The sequence below is a fragment of the Xiphophorus maculatus genome, chromosome 14 (assembly GCF_002775205.1).
Source record: "Xiphophorus maculatus strain JP 163 A chromosome 14, X_maculatus-5.0-male, whole genome shotgun sequence".
Lineage (NCBI taxonomy): Eukaryota > Metazoa > Chordata > Actinopteri > Cyprinodontiformes > Poeciliidae > Xiphophorus > Xiphophorus maculatus.
The window spans coordinates 2,770,947-2,791,230 of NC_036456.1; the positions used below are offsets into that span (position 1 = coordinate 2,770,947).

The following is a 20,284-nucleotide window of genomic DNA, read 5'->3' on the forward strand; positions in this document are numbered from 1 at the left end:
CACAAACTCACACACAAGTTTATAGGTTAACTCTATAGGCTAACTCTGCCTGATGCTAACCATAATTCACATGACACCAACCATAATTCACATGACACCATTAAGCCTAACCCCTAATCCTAACAAGAGCAGTCCATGGCATTATGAGAGGACTTTGGCCCTCAGTAGGCTCATACCAGAAAAGGTCTTAAATAGGCTACACATACAAGTACACACACCTTAAACAGTTCATCCATCTTGAACATTTTTCACACTTTGTCAGGTTATTGAGATTTTGAATATCCAACACAAATCAGCACAAAATTCTTATTTGGATGCAAAACTGACATTTTACTGCAATTACAGTTTCCAGTCTTTTGGGGTCAGTCTCTATCAGCAGGACAGTGGAGGCTATGGAGGCAATAAACTTTACACTGAGTATCAGTAAATGGAGATAAATGACATGTACACATATTTAGACCTATTTCTGTTCTCTCTCTACAACACTTTATAAGAAGGCGAGTGTTCACTTAAGTCTTTAAAAGTGTAACGAGTAAACAGGTTTTTACCAGGATGTAACATGACCAGATAGTGATCATGGCCAAATGAGCAAAAACCAGAGATAATCACTGGATTCTAATCAGTTAGAACAAGTTAGAAAGTTCTCCTTGTTCAGTCACGTGGATTCGGCATATTTCACACCATTACAACTAGCATCTTTGATAATTATGCTGGATACAGACTGGAAACCCCACAGGCTTGTATTTAAGGACGGCAGAGTGCAGTGGGCTTGCCGTCAGACGACATGACGACTCTCTTTCTGTTCGTGTGCCTGTTGGTGGGCTGCCTGGCTCAGGAACCCCAACCATGCTGTAAGTACGCACACCGGAAGAGCTCAGCATCAGCATGTTGTAGTTCAGAATCTTCTTACCAGCTCATAATAATAACTGAGCCTTTTTCCTGTTCAGCATCCCCGCCGCTCTTGTCTGGAGGCCTTTCTGTGGTAAGTTGAAACCAACTCGACTTTGTTCTCGTACTCCTCTCAGTGAAACGCCTTCTCTCCGTCCTACAGTCCACCCAAAGCGAGAAGCTGGCAGCTTTTGCTAAGTACTCCTACGATGGCCTTGGGAGGCGGATCCTCCTCAGCAACTTTGGGTCCCTTGACAATAAAACCTTCCATCTAGACGTGCTTCTGCTTTACAAACAGGTGAGAACCGAGGAGAGGGGATCTGTATGTATGCCAGATTCCAACAGGTTCGGTTTGTAATCCCATCCCTTCCTGCAGGGACTGATGTACAAGATCAACAACCGGGACAAGAAGTGCCTGAAGAGGCGTCTGAGCACGGACTTCATCCCGCTGGGCGTTCCTAAGGATGCCTCCCTAGTGGGTCAGGTTGTGCTGGGCAGCTCTTCTGTTCCAGGGGAGGAAATTCTGGTCAACACCTGGACAGGGACGCTGCTGACCAGGAAGGGATTAGGTAGAGTTTCTTCTAAAATATTTGTACCACTTAAAGGTTTTCACATTTTTTTATTTGGGGTTTTATGTGGTAGGTAGACAGTGAAAAAAAGTGGTACATGTTTCAGAGCCCTTTCTCTGAACAGGAGCCTGAATGTAAAACTAGTTGTACAAAAACTTCATTTCTTTTTTGTAGATATGAAATGAATTAGAGATTTTAAAGTTGAACACTGACCTAGTGTAACTATAGGCATGATGGCAATAAACCTCCAGTAGTTAAATTTTAGACACAATATTTTCACATATTTGTTAAACCTGTCACCACGTCATGACAGTATAATATCAGACGATAACTTGGGGGGGAAAATCAAGCTCCTCTGTCTCCTCACTGTGGTCCTACAGATATCTGCAGAAATGCACCAGATATCCAGTTAGAATCAACCAATCAGAGCAAGGAGGAGGGTCTTAGTGCTGTCAGTCACTCTAGTGTACATTCAACCACATGACTGCAAATGACTCAGCAGTTATGTGACTGATCTGGTTTGTTTGTTTTTCTTTGCAGCAACGTACGTGAGCATGGTTACAGAGTTTGGCTGTATTCCTGTCAGCACCCTGTTTAGCACGGACAAGACAGGATGGGTGGCGGTCAGGTCAGTGCACACACCTCAGTTATTTAATTCCCATCGGCTCCAGAGAGCAGAGAATGCTGTCTTTTTACATGCCTGAATGAAATGGTGTCCTTCAACTCAATTCAAATTCAGAAATACGAAGGGAAATTTGGTGGTGTGATTTTAATCTTCTCTCTAGCCAAGCAACAGAGCACTATGCAGATGGATTTTTTTTTTTAAATTGTGGAAAAAAAAGTGTTTATAAATCAATAAAACTGAACTAGAAAACATAGGAGTCAGCTGTATGGAGAGACACAAACTGTACAATCCCCATGACAACGCTTCCATAAAAGGCTTCGAAGGCCTGCTCTGGTTTGCTCAGGAAACGGATAAACGTAAGATGAAAACAATTCGTAATACCTGCTAATCTGTCCTATTATAATCAATGAACCAACAAGTGTTCAAAAGTAATTACCCTTCATCATAAAGAACAATACAAACCAAACAGCACAACTTCGTAAGCCAGGAAGTTTCATATCAACCTGATCCAACAAGTTGTGCTGTGTGCATAAAACATAACAGTAGCTGCAGCAATAAGCTTTAGATCTTATTTCTGATGTCACTAAAACAGTCACACAGCCCCTGTCAGTAAAAATGTTATTACAAATTTTGAATGTATGAAATCCTTAGAAAAACAAGTTCGCAGTTTGAAATGCTCGTAGCAGCTAATAGCTAACAGCAGCTAACAGCTTTCTTTTTTTTTCACGTGTTTTGTCGGCAGCATGGCACACAGTTGTTGTGTGAGTCACGGTGAGGCCCAACAGATTTACTTTCATAAGCACAGCATTACCGCGTTGGCCTTGATGCTACACTTGATATGTATACGTAAAATAGACTTTATTAGAAATTTCTTTGAGTTTATTTCAGATGTAGTGGACACAGAGGCGAAAAAGAAGAGAGGAAAGAAAGGTAGAAAATTGGGGAAAAGGTTTAAAAGGTATCAGAAAGGAGTAGAAGAGAGCAGCTTGCTAATAGTAGCTAATAGCTAACAACAGCTAATAATAGTTAGCAAATCCCATTGGTTGATGGAAAATAGACCAATTCTTTTTAGCGCGCAGGTGAAAATCAGATCTGGGCGTGATATCAAAACCATCGTAACATATTCACCTTTCAGCTCTTCACCTGTCATAATCTTACACAAATGTGTCAGCCATGTTGGATTTTCAGGTTGAGGTTGGTGGTCAGTTGACATTTCATTTATTTTCCGGCTTTCAAGGAAAGTGGAACACAGAATAAAATTACCACTTAGAACAAGCAGGAAAAAAAACCTTCCAACCAGGCATGATCTCAGACACGGAACTGTTTTCTGTTCAGATTCAACTGCAACAGATTGAACTGATTGTTTTTGTCTGGTTTTCAGTTTCTTCAACAACGTCGTCGGACTGGTAGACCCCCAGGATCTCACCCCACCACCGTTCTGCAGCACCGCCCAGCTGGAGGAAGAGGAGCGAGACGCACACACGTCATTTCTGCAGCTTCTTTAAAAACCAGAAACACGCTGCAACCGGAGCCTGTTTTACTGTAAAAATGACTTTTATGTGGTTTTAGTCAAAGTAGCTCTTATAAAACTTGAAGAAACTGAATGGAGTTCAAGTTGTGATTCACTCATAATTAATTGTTCATATTTATATTGTTCAGAACTGAGAGGAAACATCAGCACATTTCAGCAACAAGGCAGTTCAAAGTTCTTTGCGCCATAAAAACATCACAGCAGTCATGAAACAAGCAATAAACGTTACATATTGTCATTAAAATTCATCAAAGGCAACGTTGCTTCAATGGAATCAGTGTTTCAGCATCTTTGCAGTTGTCTGGAAGTTTACTCCAGATTCCACTCAAAGAATTTAAAGACATAGATGTAAAAATTATGCTCTGCTATTATATTGTTTTCATCCAAATATTTTTTTTCCTTCTGTGATTTTGATCACAGAAGCAGCAATATTCTTATAAATGCATAAAAAATAACTACAAACAATGCAGCTGTACTGAGCTCCATGACAACAACACAACCAAGAGGAGGCTTGAAAATGCAACGTTAATGTAATCTCCTGGATTTATGGGAGTTTATTAAAATCAGAAGGACAGACGGCAGCAGTCAGTCACAGTAGGAAACACCAGCAATCGTTCACTGAGCTGACTGACAGAAACCTTGAACAAGTATTCAACGGCTTCAAAGTGTCAAATATTCATCTGTCTTAATTTTAGTCCCATAAATATTTCTGGGTCAATAATAACCAAATTTTTTTTTCCATCTTGTTGCCAAGTGTGTTTTGGGGAGGAGGGGTTGAGTCATAGAATTTGTCTGGTCATGTGACGGTAGTGATGATGCAACAAAGGACTGTGGTGTGTTTAACTGTAACAATACATATCAGGATACGTATAATATCTGGATATCAGAAAATAGTTGGTGGCCATAACAGTGATATTAATATTGGATATTATCATCGTCCCATATTTTCACGTCGGTGATTCTCAGATTTAAACTTCCACATTTTTACATTACAGTCACAAACATGAATGTGCGTCATTAGTATTTGACATTTTTCTATATGTCAAATATAGGAAAATATACTCTATATTTTCAAAGAAACATGCCACATGTTTCACTGAGTTTGAAACATGTGCCATAGAAGATGGCTGATGGCTGACGGCTGATGCCACAGGGCCAAAATAAATCTTCAGGATCCAACTCTAATTTTGTTCCTCGGCATGTGAACATAACATAATAAAACTTATGCAAGTTTTAACCTGTTCTAATATTGTAGCTCAGGGGTTATTGATGTGTAAAACCTGTTTTGTTTTGTTTTTTTCGATTTATGAGATCGGATCTTTTTTTTTTTGATGTAGAAAACTAGAGGAGCTGCCGCTTGACTCGTTGTTCTCTCTTCACCTTTAACCTTTCGACGAACGACAGCGAAAGGTTAAAGTTTCCTGAGACAGTAACAAAAATTGAAAAACATTTTAAAACCTTTATGTGTCACGTCGCCAGCCTGCGTGTACAAGCTCGAAATTTCACGTGCGTGAAATACACACGAGGACAAGCGAGTGTCGCCTCATCGCACAAGATCCGGAAATGAATGGAGAGAGAGAGACAGGTCTAAACTAACGTTTTAATAAATCCCCTTTAAAAGCAATATTACTTTTTGCAGTTTGGGGAGGGGGGGTGGAGTTGTTTGAAGCAAAACTTTCTATAAAGATTTCTGAATATAAAAACCTGGAAAACTGAAAATCTTAAGACATGTTTGGCTTGAGACAAAACACACTTGCCCAGGCGGCATCGGAAAGGTGTGGGCCACACAAGAACTAGAAAATAAAAAATATCTTATTGGTCAGTTGCCCACTGAACAGGTTCTCTGCTACTTGTATGCATGTGTAGTGGAGTAAGTTTCCTTTAGTTGCTCTTGACTTCTGGGAAATTATATCACCTGCTTTCTGCGACAAAAATCCCCATAGATAAGTGCTTCCATTTTAATTGGTTGAAGCGCAGCAGAAGGAGGGGGTTACCCAGGGCAACATTCCTGCAAGAACCACAAGCTATAAAAGTTAGTAACAGTGATTAATCGTGATTAAAAGATTGTGATTATTATGATTAGATTTTTTTTTTTAAATCAGTTGACAGAACTAGTATCATGATGTAAAAATGAACTGAATGACTTGGGCAACATGACATTTGTGTATGTGTGTATTCTCCTTGCTGTTCCTTTGTACCCAGACAGCGGTGTAAACATGTATTTTTCTTCTTTTTGTATGGCTCAAAATAAAGCAACAAAAAAGTAATAGTTTTTAAAGAAAACTATTACAATTATTATTAAAAAAGAAAATGTAGATTTCTTTTTTCAGCTGATTTACCTGAACTCACACTGAATGACTTTCCAGACTCATCAGAGCTGCTGCTTTAAAAAAAAAAAAAAAATTAAACAAAGTTAAAAACAGGAAACAGGCATCAGGTGACACTGACTGGGAACTGCGCACATTTAAAGGAAGTGAGCTCTGACTGTAGAGAGGAGAGTCAACCTGACGACATGAGAGCTCTGCTGCTGCTGCTGGTGGTGGTGGTGGTGTGCCTGTCGGTGGGCTGCCTGGCTCAGAGACCCCTGCCATGCAGTGAGTACACACACACACACACACCCACACACACACACCTGTGTGAACATCTCGACTTTTATCATCTATTCAGACTAAAATATGCTTTTCATCTCGACAGCCTCCCCGCCGCTGCTGACCGGTTCCCTTTCTGTGGTGAGTTCTCACTTTTTTTTTTACCAGCCAAACAAGAAAAAGTGATTGTGATTATAGTAAATATTTATTGTGGATTTATTTCCAGTCCACCCAGAATGAGAAGCTGGGGGCCTTCGCCAAATACACCTACGATGCTCTGGGACAGCGGATCCGCCTCAGGGAGTTTGGTTCCTACGACAACAAGACCTTCCACCTGGACGTACTCCTGCTCTACAGAGATGTAACAACCACAGAGAAGGGATTTTAAACAACATGTTATGTTTTTATTATTATTATTATTGTTATTTCTATTATCCTGTCCTGTTTTGTAAGGGTGTGATGTACAAGATCAACTACAGGAACCAGACGTGCTGCAAGAAGCGCCTGAGCCGAGTTTTCCACCCGCTGGCCATCCCGCAGGATGCCTCCCTGCTGGGCCAGGTCGTGCTGGGCAGCTCCTCCGGCCCCGGGCAGGGGGTCCTGGTCAACACCTGGACCGGCCAGCTGCAGATGAGGAACAAGACAGGTAAGGCAGGAGGAAAACAGGATCATGTGGTGCTGCAGGAAGCACATGACCTATCTTAGAAAAAATAAAAAAAATTCCCCGAGCTCGGATTTCCAGTTTGACAGGTTGACCTGCTCTGTGTTTACCGCAGTGAAGTACATGAGCACCGTGACGGAGTTCGGCTGCATTCCCGTCACCACGCTGTTCCACAGCTGCAGGGATGGATGGAGGATCACCAGGTTGGTGCCTGAGGCGTTGGAAGCCTTGAAGGGTTTCACATTCTGACAAATGGCGCCCAGAGCTTCTGCCACGCCGGGCTAAATTTAAAAATGTACCAGCAAAACCTGGGTGGACATTCAGCATTTATCCTATTGTTTATCATTTATCGTGATAAATCTCATGACGATAACAATTTTAATTTATCGCTTATCGCCACAGTAAGTTCCAATTAACCCTGACAAAACTATCGGTATTATCAGGATTGTTAGTCTTACTATTTTCTCCACTGTTTGCTCAATTATCAATAAATTTGAAAATATGATTAAATGCAGTTACTGTGTGCAGTTCAGTGATAGAAATCAACTTCTTTGTGTGGCTAAAAAGGTCACATAAAAAGTGAATTATAAATGATTTTCCAGAGTAGTATTTGTGTTTGTTGGGCTGTGATAACCATTCAGTCACAGCTGCCTGAAAAAGAACTAACTTGTTTTTATTGTCACTTTTGTTGTAAAATAATTATGCCAGAAAATGTCATAATGCAGCTTTATGTCCAACAGTACGGAAGTAAATATGTGCCATCAGGCTTTGAATTAAACATGACTATGAAATTTGAATGTAGTAAATGTCTTTTAGGTTAAAAAATATATCCTGAATGTATTCTAACACTGAAAAAGTTAGTACAAATGTACAACGTTCAAATTTCAGAAGCATTTTTTAATTCAAATCCTGATGGCACGTATTTACTTCCATATGTATTGCCCACCACTAAGACAGGCTTCAAAATTTTAGACTTTTAAAAAAGACTGAAACACACACACACACACACACACACACAAAAATGTTCTGAATGTTTTTGTTTTATCCATCAAGAACAAACACAGTTGAATACATACATACATACATACATACATACATACATACATACATACATACATACATACATACATACATACATACATACATACATACATACATACATACATACATACATACATACATACATACATACATACATACATACATACATACATACAGCGAATTCATAAACGTTTTCTCTCTCTCTCAGGCTGAAGTTAAATCAGACCGAACTTCTCTCGTTCAGTCTGAATTAACTAGATTATTCATATTCATTAAATTCTAGAATAATTAAAAGAAAAACCCGATATTTTAATTTAAAAAATATATGTTAACCTCAATTCGCTCAACAGTTTGTTAGGGCTCCTTTAGTGTCAATATTAGCATCCAGCTCTCGAGGTTGCAGGTGGAAGAGGCCCAGTTTTTTTTTCTCCTTGAAGTTTCTGCTCCTCTAGCAAAGATCTTTTGTGGCGTCCATGTCTGTCTAGTCACCAAGACTGTTTTCAGTTATTTAGCTAATCACACTGTGACTCAACGAGTTTCCAATGTTACACTTTTTCACAGCATATATCGTGTCTTCGGTTTGAGGCGAATGTGTGTTACTGTGTTTTTCTTTTTCTTTTTTCTCAGCTTCTTCGACAACGTGATTGGGCTGTCTGACCCTCAACAGCTCATCCCACCGCGTTTCTGTGACGACGCCAAGTTGGAAGAAGAGGAAGGGGAGGAGCCAGCTACCTTCTACAGCTTGTTCTAGAAGATTCTCATGAATCTGGTTCACCTTGTGAATCTTTGCACTGACCTATCACTTCCTTCAGTCCTTGATAAAGAAACTTTTAAGTGGAAATCGTTGCCATCAGCCTGACTGTTACTCGTTTGTGTATAAATCAAGTGTTGTAGAATTTAAATTGAGTGCAAATAAGTATAAAGATATATATTTTTTGCATTTTTTTTTCTTCATCATGTATGAATAAATGCTCTAAAAGTCAACTTTTTGAGACATCATAAATGTTTGATTCGTTGTCAGCTTTTAGCCATGGCAACACACTGTGATTGTGAGAACTTTAAATATGCTTTAAATATGTTTCTATAAAGCATCTCAATAAATCAGAATATCATCAAATACCACGAAGCAAAAGTAATTTATTATATTGATTTATTAAACTGAATGAAATATTTTAATGATTACTATGACTTGCAGTAAATAAAAACCCCAAAGTCATTCTCTCAAAAATATTAATGTATCACATTTTACAATCACAGGAACTTACTCAACCATGTCCATTCTGGGATCTCTGTTGTTGAATAAACCCTGGCCACTAGATGGCGGTAGAAAATCGGCAATGAGAAGGTCGCAGCGGAAAAAGGTCTGAGTGAAGGATGGAGGAACTTGTTGAATATTACATCAACCTTTAATGTTCGCTCAATCTTGAAATTCTTGAGAAAGATTATGTGTTTTTTAAACATAAAGAGACGTAAATCATATTGTCTTGGCTATCAGACAGCATAATCTTAATTTTATTCATGATTTCCTTTTGTTTTTTTTCGTAAAATATAAACACTTCCTGGTGGGAACATTTTTTTTCACAACACAAATGATTCCGTTATTCTGCATTATAGAAATATGGCGTTTTTACAAAGCTGGGTGTGTTCGAATATCCGTGTGCAGATATGAAAAACACAGACTTCAATAAGTTAAATTTTTATTTGTTTACATCATGATGAGCAGTCACTTGGTAACAGTAGTAACACACACCCCTCAGCACCCCGACCTCCTGCACCCCAACGTCTCCCGCCGCCAGCCCCTGGCCCTGAGCGGCTGCCTCTAACCACACCAGTCTGGCATCAGGATCCTCGTCTGAGAACTGGAGCAGGGACCCGGAGCGCCGCAACACCTTCAGGCACTGCCTCAGCACCGAGGCCGCCTTCTCCGCCCCCTCCTTGGACCTCAACAGGGCGTCTGTGGTGCCCTTGTCAACAATAAGATCCAGGCTGCTGGGACCGTAGTGGCCGTCAAGCCGGGTGCAGTCCAGTTCTAAAAAGTCAATTTGAGAGGAAGCGTTGCGAGGCCGGACGGCGTTGGCCCGGATGTGCTCCCGCATTAGCCGTACGGCTACGGGGGAGATGTCGGCGCAGGTGACTTGCACTGGCAAAGCGGAGTCTCTGTAGATGGAGGGGCCCAGCGCAGACGTGCCGCATCCCATGTCCAAGACCTGGACAGGATGGCGTGAAAGGGACGCAGCCTGCAGGAGGGGCGTGATGAAGTCCTGCACCGCATCGAAACCGAAGAACCACTCAAAGTTTTTGAAGTTGGGACTCCTGCTGCTGGTCTCAGAGTAGAAGCGGTCCCATGCTGATTTCTTATCCATGTTTTCCATCAGCTCAGCTAGACACAAGAAAGAGAAAAGAGACACAGTGGTTACCAAGACGACAGGCACAGCTTACCATCTAGTCCTGACTTATAGTATCCTGCTGCTCTTTCCAACCAAGACACTTAAACTTACTTAAACAGGCAGACTGGACAAGGATGATATTTATCAGAGATTCATGAAGGAAGTTATGCTAGCATCTTTAGCATAACTTCCGCTTTGGCATCATTTCCATTTTAGTACAACGTCCATTGTGGTTTTTGTTGTTGGGTTGTGATTTTTACACTTTACCCTAAATTCTGCATTAGCATAACCTCAGTTTTAGCATAAATTCTTTTTTATCATAAATTCCGTTTTAGCACTTAAGTGTCATTGTTGTGTTGTTGCATTGTGACTTTTACACTTTGTTGACCCTTCTGGGCTACCATACAAGTAAAAGTCCAATTTATCCATTTGAAAATGGATGGTATGTAGGCCTACCAAGACATTTCATACTTAAACAACCAGACTGACAAGGACAACATTATGCTAAGTTATGCTAGAAAGGTTAGCATAACCTCCGTTTAAGTATAAATTCCTTTTTAGCATGAATTGAAGTGTGGCTTCCGTGTTGACCCTTTTGGGCCACCATACAAGTAGAAGTCCAAACTAAAATCTTACCATGCTTTCTGCTATCCAGCCAATCAGACTGAGGTTGACTTATTTTGAAAAACATGAAAAAAATAATGCAGTCTTTTGATTAGAAAGCTGGTAGAGACATACAGTAACATTTTAAAGGTGGTTCTACATAATAATTGACTCAAGGTGGCTGAATACACCTGCACACCACACTGACTTCTCAGATTTTCATTTCTAAATAGAAAACCAAACCGCATTTTCCTTCAACTTAATTATGAACTACTTTGTGTCGACCGGTTGTATTGCTAACCTTTTGAACGAAAAACTCTTTCTATTTAGCTGGTTAGCTTAAAACCACGAAAGAAAACAACGAGACTACCCTGACATGAATAATTCCAACTGTGGACACACTTGTCACTGATGAACGTTGCCTTGTACACCGGGAGAATCCTCTTCTGCCAGCCGACGCGAACGACTTCGTGAGAGCAGACATGTTGGTTTGTGTTCTCCAGAGCTCAACCACAGAGACAGGAGCTCTCACTCCGACCACGAATTCTATGATATTGAATTGACTCTAGAGTCCAGGAAAACGTGAACGAGAAAACACCTCGTTATAATTTACGATCTTTGGTTAGTTTTCGTGTATATGACATACCTTCGTGGTTCTGATATCCAGATTTTCCTGAAAACAGTTGAGGAACAAAAGACAAGTAGTTCTTTGATTTATTCGTTCATCTTTAATTTTATGACGATTTCTTTTTAAATGTCGCTTTTTGTTTTTATAGCTAAAAATAAAATTCAATTCAGAAATACTTATTCCTAAAGGGAAATTAAATGTTGCTTTAACTCATATCATACAAATTTCTTCAAAGAGTTGTAGATGCTGATGAGGAATCCCCGGTAGCAGTCTGTGTTGCAGCACTTTTGAAGAAGCCTCTGACTGAAGATGCCATTGCTGCGTAACAGTCCGGTGGAAAAGATACTGAGGGGTGTCCATCATTTTCTCAAAGCACAGCACAGGTTGCTGTGATTACAGGACACTTGTTCACAAAATTAACATAATCTTTGGATTTGTGTTTCTAAGCCGTTCACTGATCCTCAGAAGGCTTTTATTCTGAGCCAAAAGTTTGAATGATTTGAACGTTCCTCTAAAGCGGGAAATCAAAGCGTACAGGAAAAAAAAAACAGCGCCTCCTAGAGTCACAATGAATGATGGTCGCAGAATCAAAATCAGTAATGACCCAGACTGTGTGCTCTCATGTTGGCTTCGGTTTTCCAGTACTCACAGTGTACAGACATAGAGTAGCCTATAAATACATGCGATTTACAGAAATTAAAATATAAACATTAGGTGACAACTTGTGAAATTCTGAAAATGTGCTTCATTTTGTTTTTTCTTGTCAATGTTTTAAACATGAAAAGAAGCAAAGAAAATATCACATTTTTCTCATCCTATTTGGCCACAAAGTGAAAAATGAATTGAACATTTAGTGTTTAGTAATAGATGTGCATGTTTGTAAAGGAAGCACAGCTTCACATGCAGACCTAAAGGCAGGGGGAGGCCGGAGTACCCGGAAAGAACCCATGCATCCACAAGAACAAACAGGAAGTCCCTTCAAATATTTTAAATAAATTAAAAAAGAAACTAAAAGGGCAAGTTTAAATAAATGCACTCCAGTTATATAACTGCAATAATGGCATATCAATTAAATGGAAAAACTGCTGCACTGATCCACAACACAAATACCTCATGTATTACATTTGACTAGTTCAATTTTCACCATTTTTGAAACCAAATATTTTTTCTTGTATGGTTAAAATATTCGTTCAAAAAAAAAAAACTTTTTTTCGCGTTTCATTTCCTTAAGGGTTTTTAGAGCATTTAGTTATGTGTGCACAGCCATGATGGAATCCTGAGTAGAACTAGTTTTTTTTTTTTTTTTCAGACAACTGTTGCACTTTTATTGTAAAAACAACAAAAAACAAACAGCAGAAGACGAATAATGGATTCAAGACCAAACGTTTCTATGGAAAGTATTCACTTTCTGGATGAGGTCTCTTAAAAAACTTTTTGGAAAAAAGAAAAATGATACATTAGGTAAAACTCTTGGCCACTTGTTAGTGTCTTGTAATTTTTCCTCATTTTAAAAAAAATGGAGCAGAATCTGAGAGTCAGAGAAAAGGCGGCAAACAAGATGTAAATTGCTTTAATAAAACTCAATGAAACGCAGTGTACCAAAGGAAGAGAATCAAACAAAGCAAGAAGATAACATTTACAACCACAAAAAAAAAAAAAAAAAAAAAAAACCTGTACAACTAATCGGCTGGAGTCACTTCTATTTTCCAACTATATTTTTTCCGTTAACCATTTTGTGTGACGGCGGAGGATAGCCTGGGGCTGGGGGAGGTTTGGCGTAAGAGGGGTAAATGAGACGCATGTGATTTTATCGTTTTATTTCCAAATAAATGAGAATCATCTCAGACACAGATGCGATTTGTAAATCAACGTGGCAGCTGATGTTATTTTTTGTTTGTTTTTTTCTTAAACGCTCCCCCTGCGGAGTGCAGCTTGAGGAGAGGATGTGATCTGATGTGGCCCAGGAGTGTTATTTGTACAGGATGTCGTAATGGCCTGGTCTGTACAGCAGGAAGATGCGTGGGTCGCCCCCTTCAGGGAAGATGTGGTTATTGACAGACCCTCCTTCCCCTCTGTCCATGTACTCCACCAGAATGGATACATTCAGGGCCTTGGCTAAGGCAATGATGTGAATGTGGTCACTTTCTTTAGACATAGGCTCTACTTCCTAGGAAAGGAGAAAAGAAAAAAAAACAATAAACATATGCACAAACATTTTGCATAAGTTCATTCAAAAACCCTCTTTAATGATATTTAAGTATCTATGGTTACTGCATGACTCTTAATCCCAGCATTCTTTCATTGAGCAACAATATATGTTTAAAAAAAAGTTTATTTTCTGTGGGCACAATTCTATTAATGCGCTAATAGTGGAGCAAATTTTTCCATTAGCACTTTAGTCAATTTAAAAAAATATCTAAATATTGGGCAATACATGTTATATTTTTTAGATTTTATTATATACACACACACACACACACTTTGATAAATGAGAATATTGTATTTCCTTCATTTTTACACAGGCAGGCACACTTCCGCTAATGTGCTAATAGTGGAGCTAATTTTCCCTTGAGCGCGTTTGCCGACTCCAGAAGCATGTAGCGCACTTAGCTTTGCCTAAGTCAACTTTTCTAGATAAATTCTAAAGTATAACTTACTTGGCTGTTTTGTAAAGTTTGACATCTGCATTGAAGTTTTGATTATTAACTCCTAAGAATTTTTCTAAAAGTTAGACAGTTATGTTCATACTCTTATTTTGAAGAGAGTGAAGACTGTTTATGTAGCAGTTCCGTGTTCTTGCCCTTTTTTCCCCCTACAAATAACTTTATTTCAAACAAGAAACAAAGACAGTAGAGAACAAGATATAAACATAAATATAATAGGTGTATTATGGAAAATATAAATTATGTCAAAATTAATTTGGCGCTTGAGGGTTGTCATTCAAGAGCAGATATTATTAGCACTTTAGCATTAGCACGTTGGAGTGGCATGTCAGCGGAGCTAATGCTTATGATTAGCGCAAGTAACGTTTTAGTTAGCGGTGCCCACCGCTGATGTTTTATGTGCGGTAGTAAAAATTTGAATCAGCAATTAAGACCTGAAAGATAATCACTATCGGCCGGGGGAGAAACCGTGATCGGTGCGCTTCCAGTTCCTGTCTTTATCATGTTTCTCTGTAAAAACAACTTTTTATCCCAAACTCTGCCCACCTGCTGACAGAACTCCTTGATGGTACGTCCTCCCTCGATGAAATGCTCGAAGAAGCCATGCTCTCGCTGCAAGTAGCCTGAGGTAAGGAGGCGCAGGTAAACGACAACGTAGTCGGACATGTTCTGGTCATTGAAAGAGTTCAGCAGCTCCTGCAGCCTCGGATGTTTCTCACACAGTTCAATCAAGTCCATGAACTGCATGGCAGGTGGGATGGGGGGGCAAAAAGCAAAGAATTAACTACAAAAAAAAAGACAACTACAAAACATCTTAAAATACATTAGTGTATAATGAATTAAAATAATATGAATAAAGATCCAACATGTTTTTATTTTTAGCTAAATTAACTTAATAAATCCTACATTAGCTACGGAAAGTGAGCTAGCTTAACAGGAATGTTGTTGTCAAGTGGTGAATACAACACAAAGTAGAAAATCTTGAACATAACGTGTTCATGATGCATGTCTGTGTCCTCGAATCCAAATCAAAACGTGTGTAATTATGGAATGAATGAAAACAGTTCAACAAGTCAATACAATAAAGTGCTGTGGTTCAGAAAAACTCAATTGGAGCCGATTTGTTGCTCTGAGAAGCCGATCTGATCCGACGGCTTCAACGACCAGACCTGAGGAATGAAACGGCGAACGGACCGACGGGACCGCTCACCGTGTTGTGGAAATCCTCAATGGTAAACTCAGTGAAGCCTTCGCTAACCAGGTCTAGTTTGCTTTTAGCTGCAACTGCTTTAAATCTAAAAAAGACAAAAACATTTGTTAAAGATCGAAACATTCCAACACAGAATATGATGCACATTCTGACGCGTCAGGGTAACCTGACCAACACAGAAGCTAAATACTGGCAAGTACCTTTAATTTGCAGGGCAGCAATGGTATAAAGTGTAAAACCAAAATGGATCCTTTTGGTTTAAGACAAAAAAAAAAAAAAACACTTTAATAAGCCGACGGTAACCATCATAGCTCTTACTTCTGAAGTTCTTTGCTGTCGTCTAGCAGCGACTCTAGATGTGCGAAGCCGAAGGCTCTGTAAAAGCAGTTTCCATCTGGTCGTGTTTTGCGGATATACGCGTACTTTTTGTATAGGTCCTGAAACAGAAAACAAAGAGGAGTTGGTTACGAATTTGGAGCCACGCTGTAAAACCCAGACGCTGTGAACCGACAGTCTGCCCGACCTTGAGCTTGAGTTGATAAACCGTGTCGTCCTCAGCGTACTCTCTCTGCAGCACCGACAGGTCCTGTCTGTCCGACACTAGCGGGTTGCTGTTTGCGATCTGCGCAGACGATACAGTTAGTCTGCAGTTGCACCAACTCAGACGTTTTTAAACTCGTTGTCAACTGTGCATTTACAATCCACAAACACTTGTGACCTCCTCTAAAAACGTTAGTATAGCTGCCTATTATAATATTTCAACCCTTAAATGCTGTTCAGGCTCATTCTGGGTGGAGAAAGACATCAAAGCTTCAAACAGACTCCAAAATTTTTATCAGTATATGTTTTAAAGGGGCAGTGTATTGTATTTTCCAAGCATATAGTGGCCTTTTACAGCATAATCAGCCACTATGTTGTTATAAAAATGCAATATTTATCAAATATGACTTAAAAGAAATTTGACTCTGTAATTTAAGAAACTCCTGCTCTTTCCGAAACTCCGCCTTCAGGATGTCATCACAACATGGCTCCTCTTCAAACTCTTTAACAACGTTTCTACCAGCGTTGATCTGAGAAGCGGCTCCCATTACGAGCAGCACAGTTCCACCAGGAGGAAACTTGGAATCTTGCATCTCTGAGGAGGAGCTTTGCCCTCGAAGGCGGAGCTAGATCCAACCAGGCGTTTTGCGCAGCTGAACGGTTGCCATAGAGATTAAAGGATTTCTCAAGCGCGCATGAACGAATCGGGGAAACGCTACAGATGTGTTTCTGCTGAGGGAATAACATTACCTCAACATTTTCTCAAATTTGAACACAAGAAATTCTACAAGAAAAGTTTGGAAATCTTCAGTGACAAAAATGTATTAAATTATTTGTTTGTTTAACTACAACTGCTTTTAGCTGAAACCATAAACACAAAGGTCATTCTTAGTGCTGCTAAAATAATCTCTACTTCAGCTCAATACAGTTAATTTATTAACTAGTAGCGTTGTTGTTTTTGTTCTTTTCTCTCCTGTCGTTTTGTCTTTTTCCCTCTCTCCATCGTCTGCGTACAAAGTGTGGCAGCATTCCGACCAGATAGCTGCCTATTACCCAGAATGCAATGCAGTGTGGTTTGGTATGTTCAGGGGCAATCCCCTTTAAAAAACATATGATTCCTCACCTCCTGCTGAATCCTGTCCTGTTGAGCGATTATGGCCTCATCGTAGGCGAGACAATTAACTCCTGGAAAGCGAGGAGAAGTCAAGGTCAGTCAAAGTCAGGTCTCGATATGGAATTTCATAAATATAGAAGGCAAGAGCAGATGAGGAAGGGAAAGAAAATAGTGCACGTAAACTTGCTGTTAGGAAGACACTTGTGTCATTTCCCTTAAAATGTTTTAAGCGATAATGCACGTTTAGGTCCACACAAGAAAAACAAAGCACCTGCATTGTTATACAGGCCAGAAAAGAATCATGGCAGTACTGGAATTTCCAGTGGAAGGAAGTATTCTCATTTACAGTAAACCCCCACCTGACCTCTGGTGCAATTTTGCGGATTCATTTTCCCAGAATGTTTGAAGTGCAACTTGGAATGCTAAACTAGCTACACCAATGCTACTTGCTATAATATTAGCTGCGTTTTCCCAGCAGCCAATCCCAGGGCAGCGTTTATTTTTGCTCGGTTTTGATTGGCTGTAATCCCAAGAGCGGAGTTAAGAAAGACAGTGGATGGCGAACTACAGTAATGCTGAAACAGTTCAAAACTGTGCATTTGATGCATATTAAGGTATTTTTGTGATTGCAACAATTAAAATAGGAAGTTTTAAGCATTTTTAGAGAGGGTGTGAAGTATTCGCATATCTTAGTTATTCGCCTTTATCCCCAACTCATGACAATACTGGAGGTCCACTACTTTTAATCAGCCTGCTCTCTGAATCCTCAGGCTGAAACGAAGCTAGCTTATCTTTAAGCAGCAGGTGTTGGTGCAGACGGTTTAAAAGTATGAAAGAATTTTGATCTCAGACTTTAAAAAGTGGAATAAAATACAAACTTAAAACATCATTGGAGTAAAAACATAAACAGTTGGCACCGACCACAGAAAACGCCACATTTGTTCATCTCTGTGGTTTGTGGTTCTGGACGTGATGATTTAGAAACACATAAATGACAACACATTCTGCATGTCCGGCATCTTTCATTCAGATCTTAGAGTCTACTGTACATTTTATCATCATTTTTAATATCTTCTGTACGTTTCGTCTTATCTTGGTCCTTTAAAAAAAGAAGGATGTAGTTCTACGAATCATGTATTTACGTGAAAATGACCTGAGCAAAGATTAAAAAAAATAATAATAATAAAACACTATCTTCAGAAATTAAAAAAATAAAAAAATCTTGTTACCAATAAACAACGATGTTGTAAGACAGCATTCCTCGGTTATTATGAACCCAATCTTCCATATAACACCGGCTGCCGCCAGAGAGCTAAACAGGGCTAGCTCGACTTGTGCGAAAAACAAAACAATTTCTGGGCACGACGAAAACCGTCTCCACACCGCTCAGAAAACAAAACCTTCCCCCCTTACACGTTAACCCTCCGTATCCAACACCTGGCGAAGTTTAATGCTAGTCCAAGTCCGCGCACTGTTTCCCTGCTTGTAACTAAACCAGCGGTTTTCTTTCTTTCTTTGTGTAACTGCAGCAGCTGCAGCTCGCTACTGTTAGCTGGGGAAGCTGTGGCCTTTCAGGTGGCGTGTCAGCCTCGGTTACCGGGACAGATGAAGCCCTCTGCGGAGACATGCAGTAACCTCAGCTCCAGCCGCCCGATAAACGTCAGCGCACCTTGTTGGAGATTTTCACGAGCAGCTGATTTTCTCACCTTCCATCTCTCCCTGCGAGGATTCCTGCTGTTCCTCCGCCATCTTAGCGATCGAGATCTGTTTCCTCCTTCTCCGTGACCTCATGCATTAAATACTTCCGAATAGAGGGGAGAGGAAAAAGTGCTCAATTTATTGATGCATTTATTGTAATAGTCATATTTTCATGGTACATAAAGTAAGGAGAAATTTTAATAGATTGCAGTTCTGGCCAGGTATGGCAAAGAAAACAGTAGGGGTAAAATCGATTGCATTTTGTGATAAATTTGAGCAAATCAATATTTCAGGATGTGGAATTGCTTTTACATTTTTCTGTTTTGTTTACTATCATCAATACCATAATTGGCTAAAAACTTTCCATAAGATAAAACTATCCAACCATGGGCGGTTCTAGAGAGGGGCCAACAGGGGCCAGGTGTTAGTCGGTTTGGCCTACCCTGTCAATTTAGCATACCACTCTACAAGGCCATTTGATCAAATCAGCATTCTGACCTTTGTGAAGGGTTATGCTGTTTTGATGGGTGTTACACTGAACCAACATACTCCTTTATAAACTACTGTTTCATTGTATCTCACTGAAATAAAAATAAATAAATAAACAATTCATTTTTTACAACATGGTTGGTTAATGGGGCCAGCCAGTTTGGGCTAGCTTGAGGAGTACCTAGAGAAAAGGTGAAAAAGTCAAATCTTGTATCTAAGCAACTAAATAATAACTTACACTTGCTAAATAAACTCCCCAATTTGAAGTACGCGCTTGAAAGTAGGTTATATTGCTGAAAAAACTTTTATTTTGAAAATTCTTTACACATCCAGCTAGCTGCCTGCTAGCTTGAGTGAATTGGCGAATAGAAAGATGAATTCTTTCAATGTTTTACAGCATTTTAACCATCACTTCAATATACCTCAGACTACTCATTTTATAGGGCACATTAATTACACAACAAACATACAAATATTGTTCTGGTGTTTTGATAAAGTATCCCAGTAGACCTCTGGTATGCTATTCAGACAGGGTATGCCAAACAGTTCTTTTAAACCCATCAGTTTTAAAAGTTTGAACTGATCCAATTTCTTGGGAAACCTTGGACCAATTAAATTATTTTACCTTCACAGTTTTACTTTAACAATGAATTAAAAATTACGTTTTGGGCGCTTTGCTGAAGCCGCATCGAGTTTGCATCTGCTACGTTTTTCTAAGGTATCATTTTCCTTTATAACTGGCATGACAAGAAAATTTGACAGGAATGTTGTAGGTTTCTGATCCAGTAGAGGTGGGAGCTTCAAGAAAATTATTTTAATTTGCTTGTTTTATTTTCAAATCTTAGGCAAACATCAGAGTAATTTTTGGAACTTGATCAGAATTCTTCAGAAAGATCTCTTTTTCAAATGCTGTTCACTTATCAAAATATGTGTTTTTAAGAAAATTATCAGAAGACAATAGGATAAGTATAAGCTATCCTGTTTTGATACCTTTAAGAATATACAGTCCTGTGTCATGCAATAGTGAGATTGAGCTTTAAATTCTAAAG

The 20,284-nt window shown here is 39.4% G+C and overlaps 4 protein-coding genes across 6 annotated transcripts; 2 read left to right on the plus strand and 2 right to left on the minus strand.

The window, feature by feature from the left end:
- The first annotated feature begins 740 nt into the window (after positions 1-740).
- On the plus strand, positions 741-3,691 carry LOC102220856 (ependymin-like). Its single transcript, XM_005800034.2, has 6 exons — positions 741-851; positions 948-982; positions 1,052-1,186; positions 1,265-1,457; positions 1,998-2,085; positions 3,464-3,691. Exons 1-6 carry the CDS (start codon positions 785-787, stop codon positions 3,585-3,587), a joined length of 642 nt encoding a protein of 213 aa, XP_005800091.1. The 5' UTR covers positions 741-784; the 3' UTR covers positions 3,588-3,691.
- A 2,399-nt stretch (positions 3,692-6,090) lies between these two features.
- On the plus strand, positions 6,091-9,020 carry LOC102221109 (ependymin-like). Its single transcript, XM_005800035.3, has 6 exons — positions 6,091-6,207; positions 6,308-6,342; positions 6,428-6,562; positions 6,655-6,847; positions 6,978-7,065; positions 8,531-9,020. Exons 1-6 carry the CDS (start codon positions 6,126-6,128, stop codon positions 8,652-8,654), a joined length of 657 nt encoding a protein of 218 aa, XP_005800092.1. The 5' UTR covers positions 6,091-6,125; the 3' UTR covers positions 8,655-9,020.
- Positions 9,021-9,587: 567 nt separating this feature from the next.
- On the minus strand, positions 9,588-11,392 carry cskmt (citrate synthase lysine methyltransferase). 3 transcript variants are annotated; one of them, XM_005800071.3, is made up of 2 exons: positions 11,296-11,392; positions 9,588-10,283 (listed from the first exon to the last, which is right to left on the minus strand). In XM_005800071.3, the coding sequence occupies exons 1-2, from the start codon at positions 11,375-11,377 to the stop codon at positions 9,601-9,603; spliced, it is 765 nt and encodes a 254-aa protein (XP_005800128.2). In that variant the 5' UTR covers positions 11,378-11,392; the 3' UTR covers positions 9,588-9,600. The 3 variants fall into 3 exon arrangements, with proteins under 3 accessions (XP_005800128.2, XP_023201710.1, XP_023201709.1); XM_023345942.1 differs by having other exon boundaries at positions 11,264-11,388; XM_023345941.1 differs by having other exon boundaries at positions 11,195-11,388.
- A 1,683-nt stretch (positions 11,393-13,075) lies between these two features.
- otub1 (OTU deubiquitinase, ubiquitin aldehyde binding 1) lies at positions 13,076-18,859 on the minus strand. Its single transcript, XM_005800036.2, has 7 exons — positions 18,755-18,859; positions 17,058-17,119; positions 15,918-16,016; positions 15,713-15,831; positions 15,395-15,479; positions 14,731-14,925; positions 13,076-13,688 (listed from the first exon to the last, which is right to left on the minus strand). Exons 1-7 carry the CDS (start codon positions 18,837-18,839, stop codon positions 13,491-13,493), a joined length of 843 nt encoding a protein of 280 aa, XP_005800093.2. The 5' UTR covers positions 18,840-18,859; the 3' UTR covers positions 13,076-13,490.
- Positions 18,860-20,284: the final 1,425 nt, after the last annotated feature.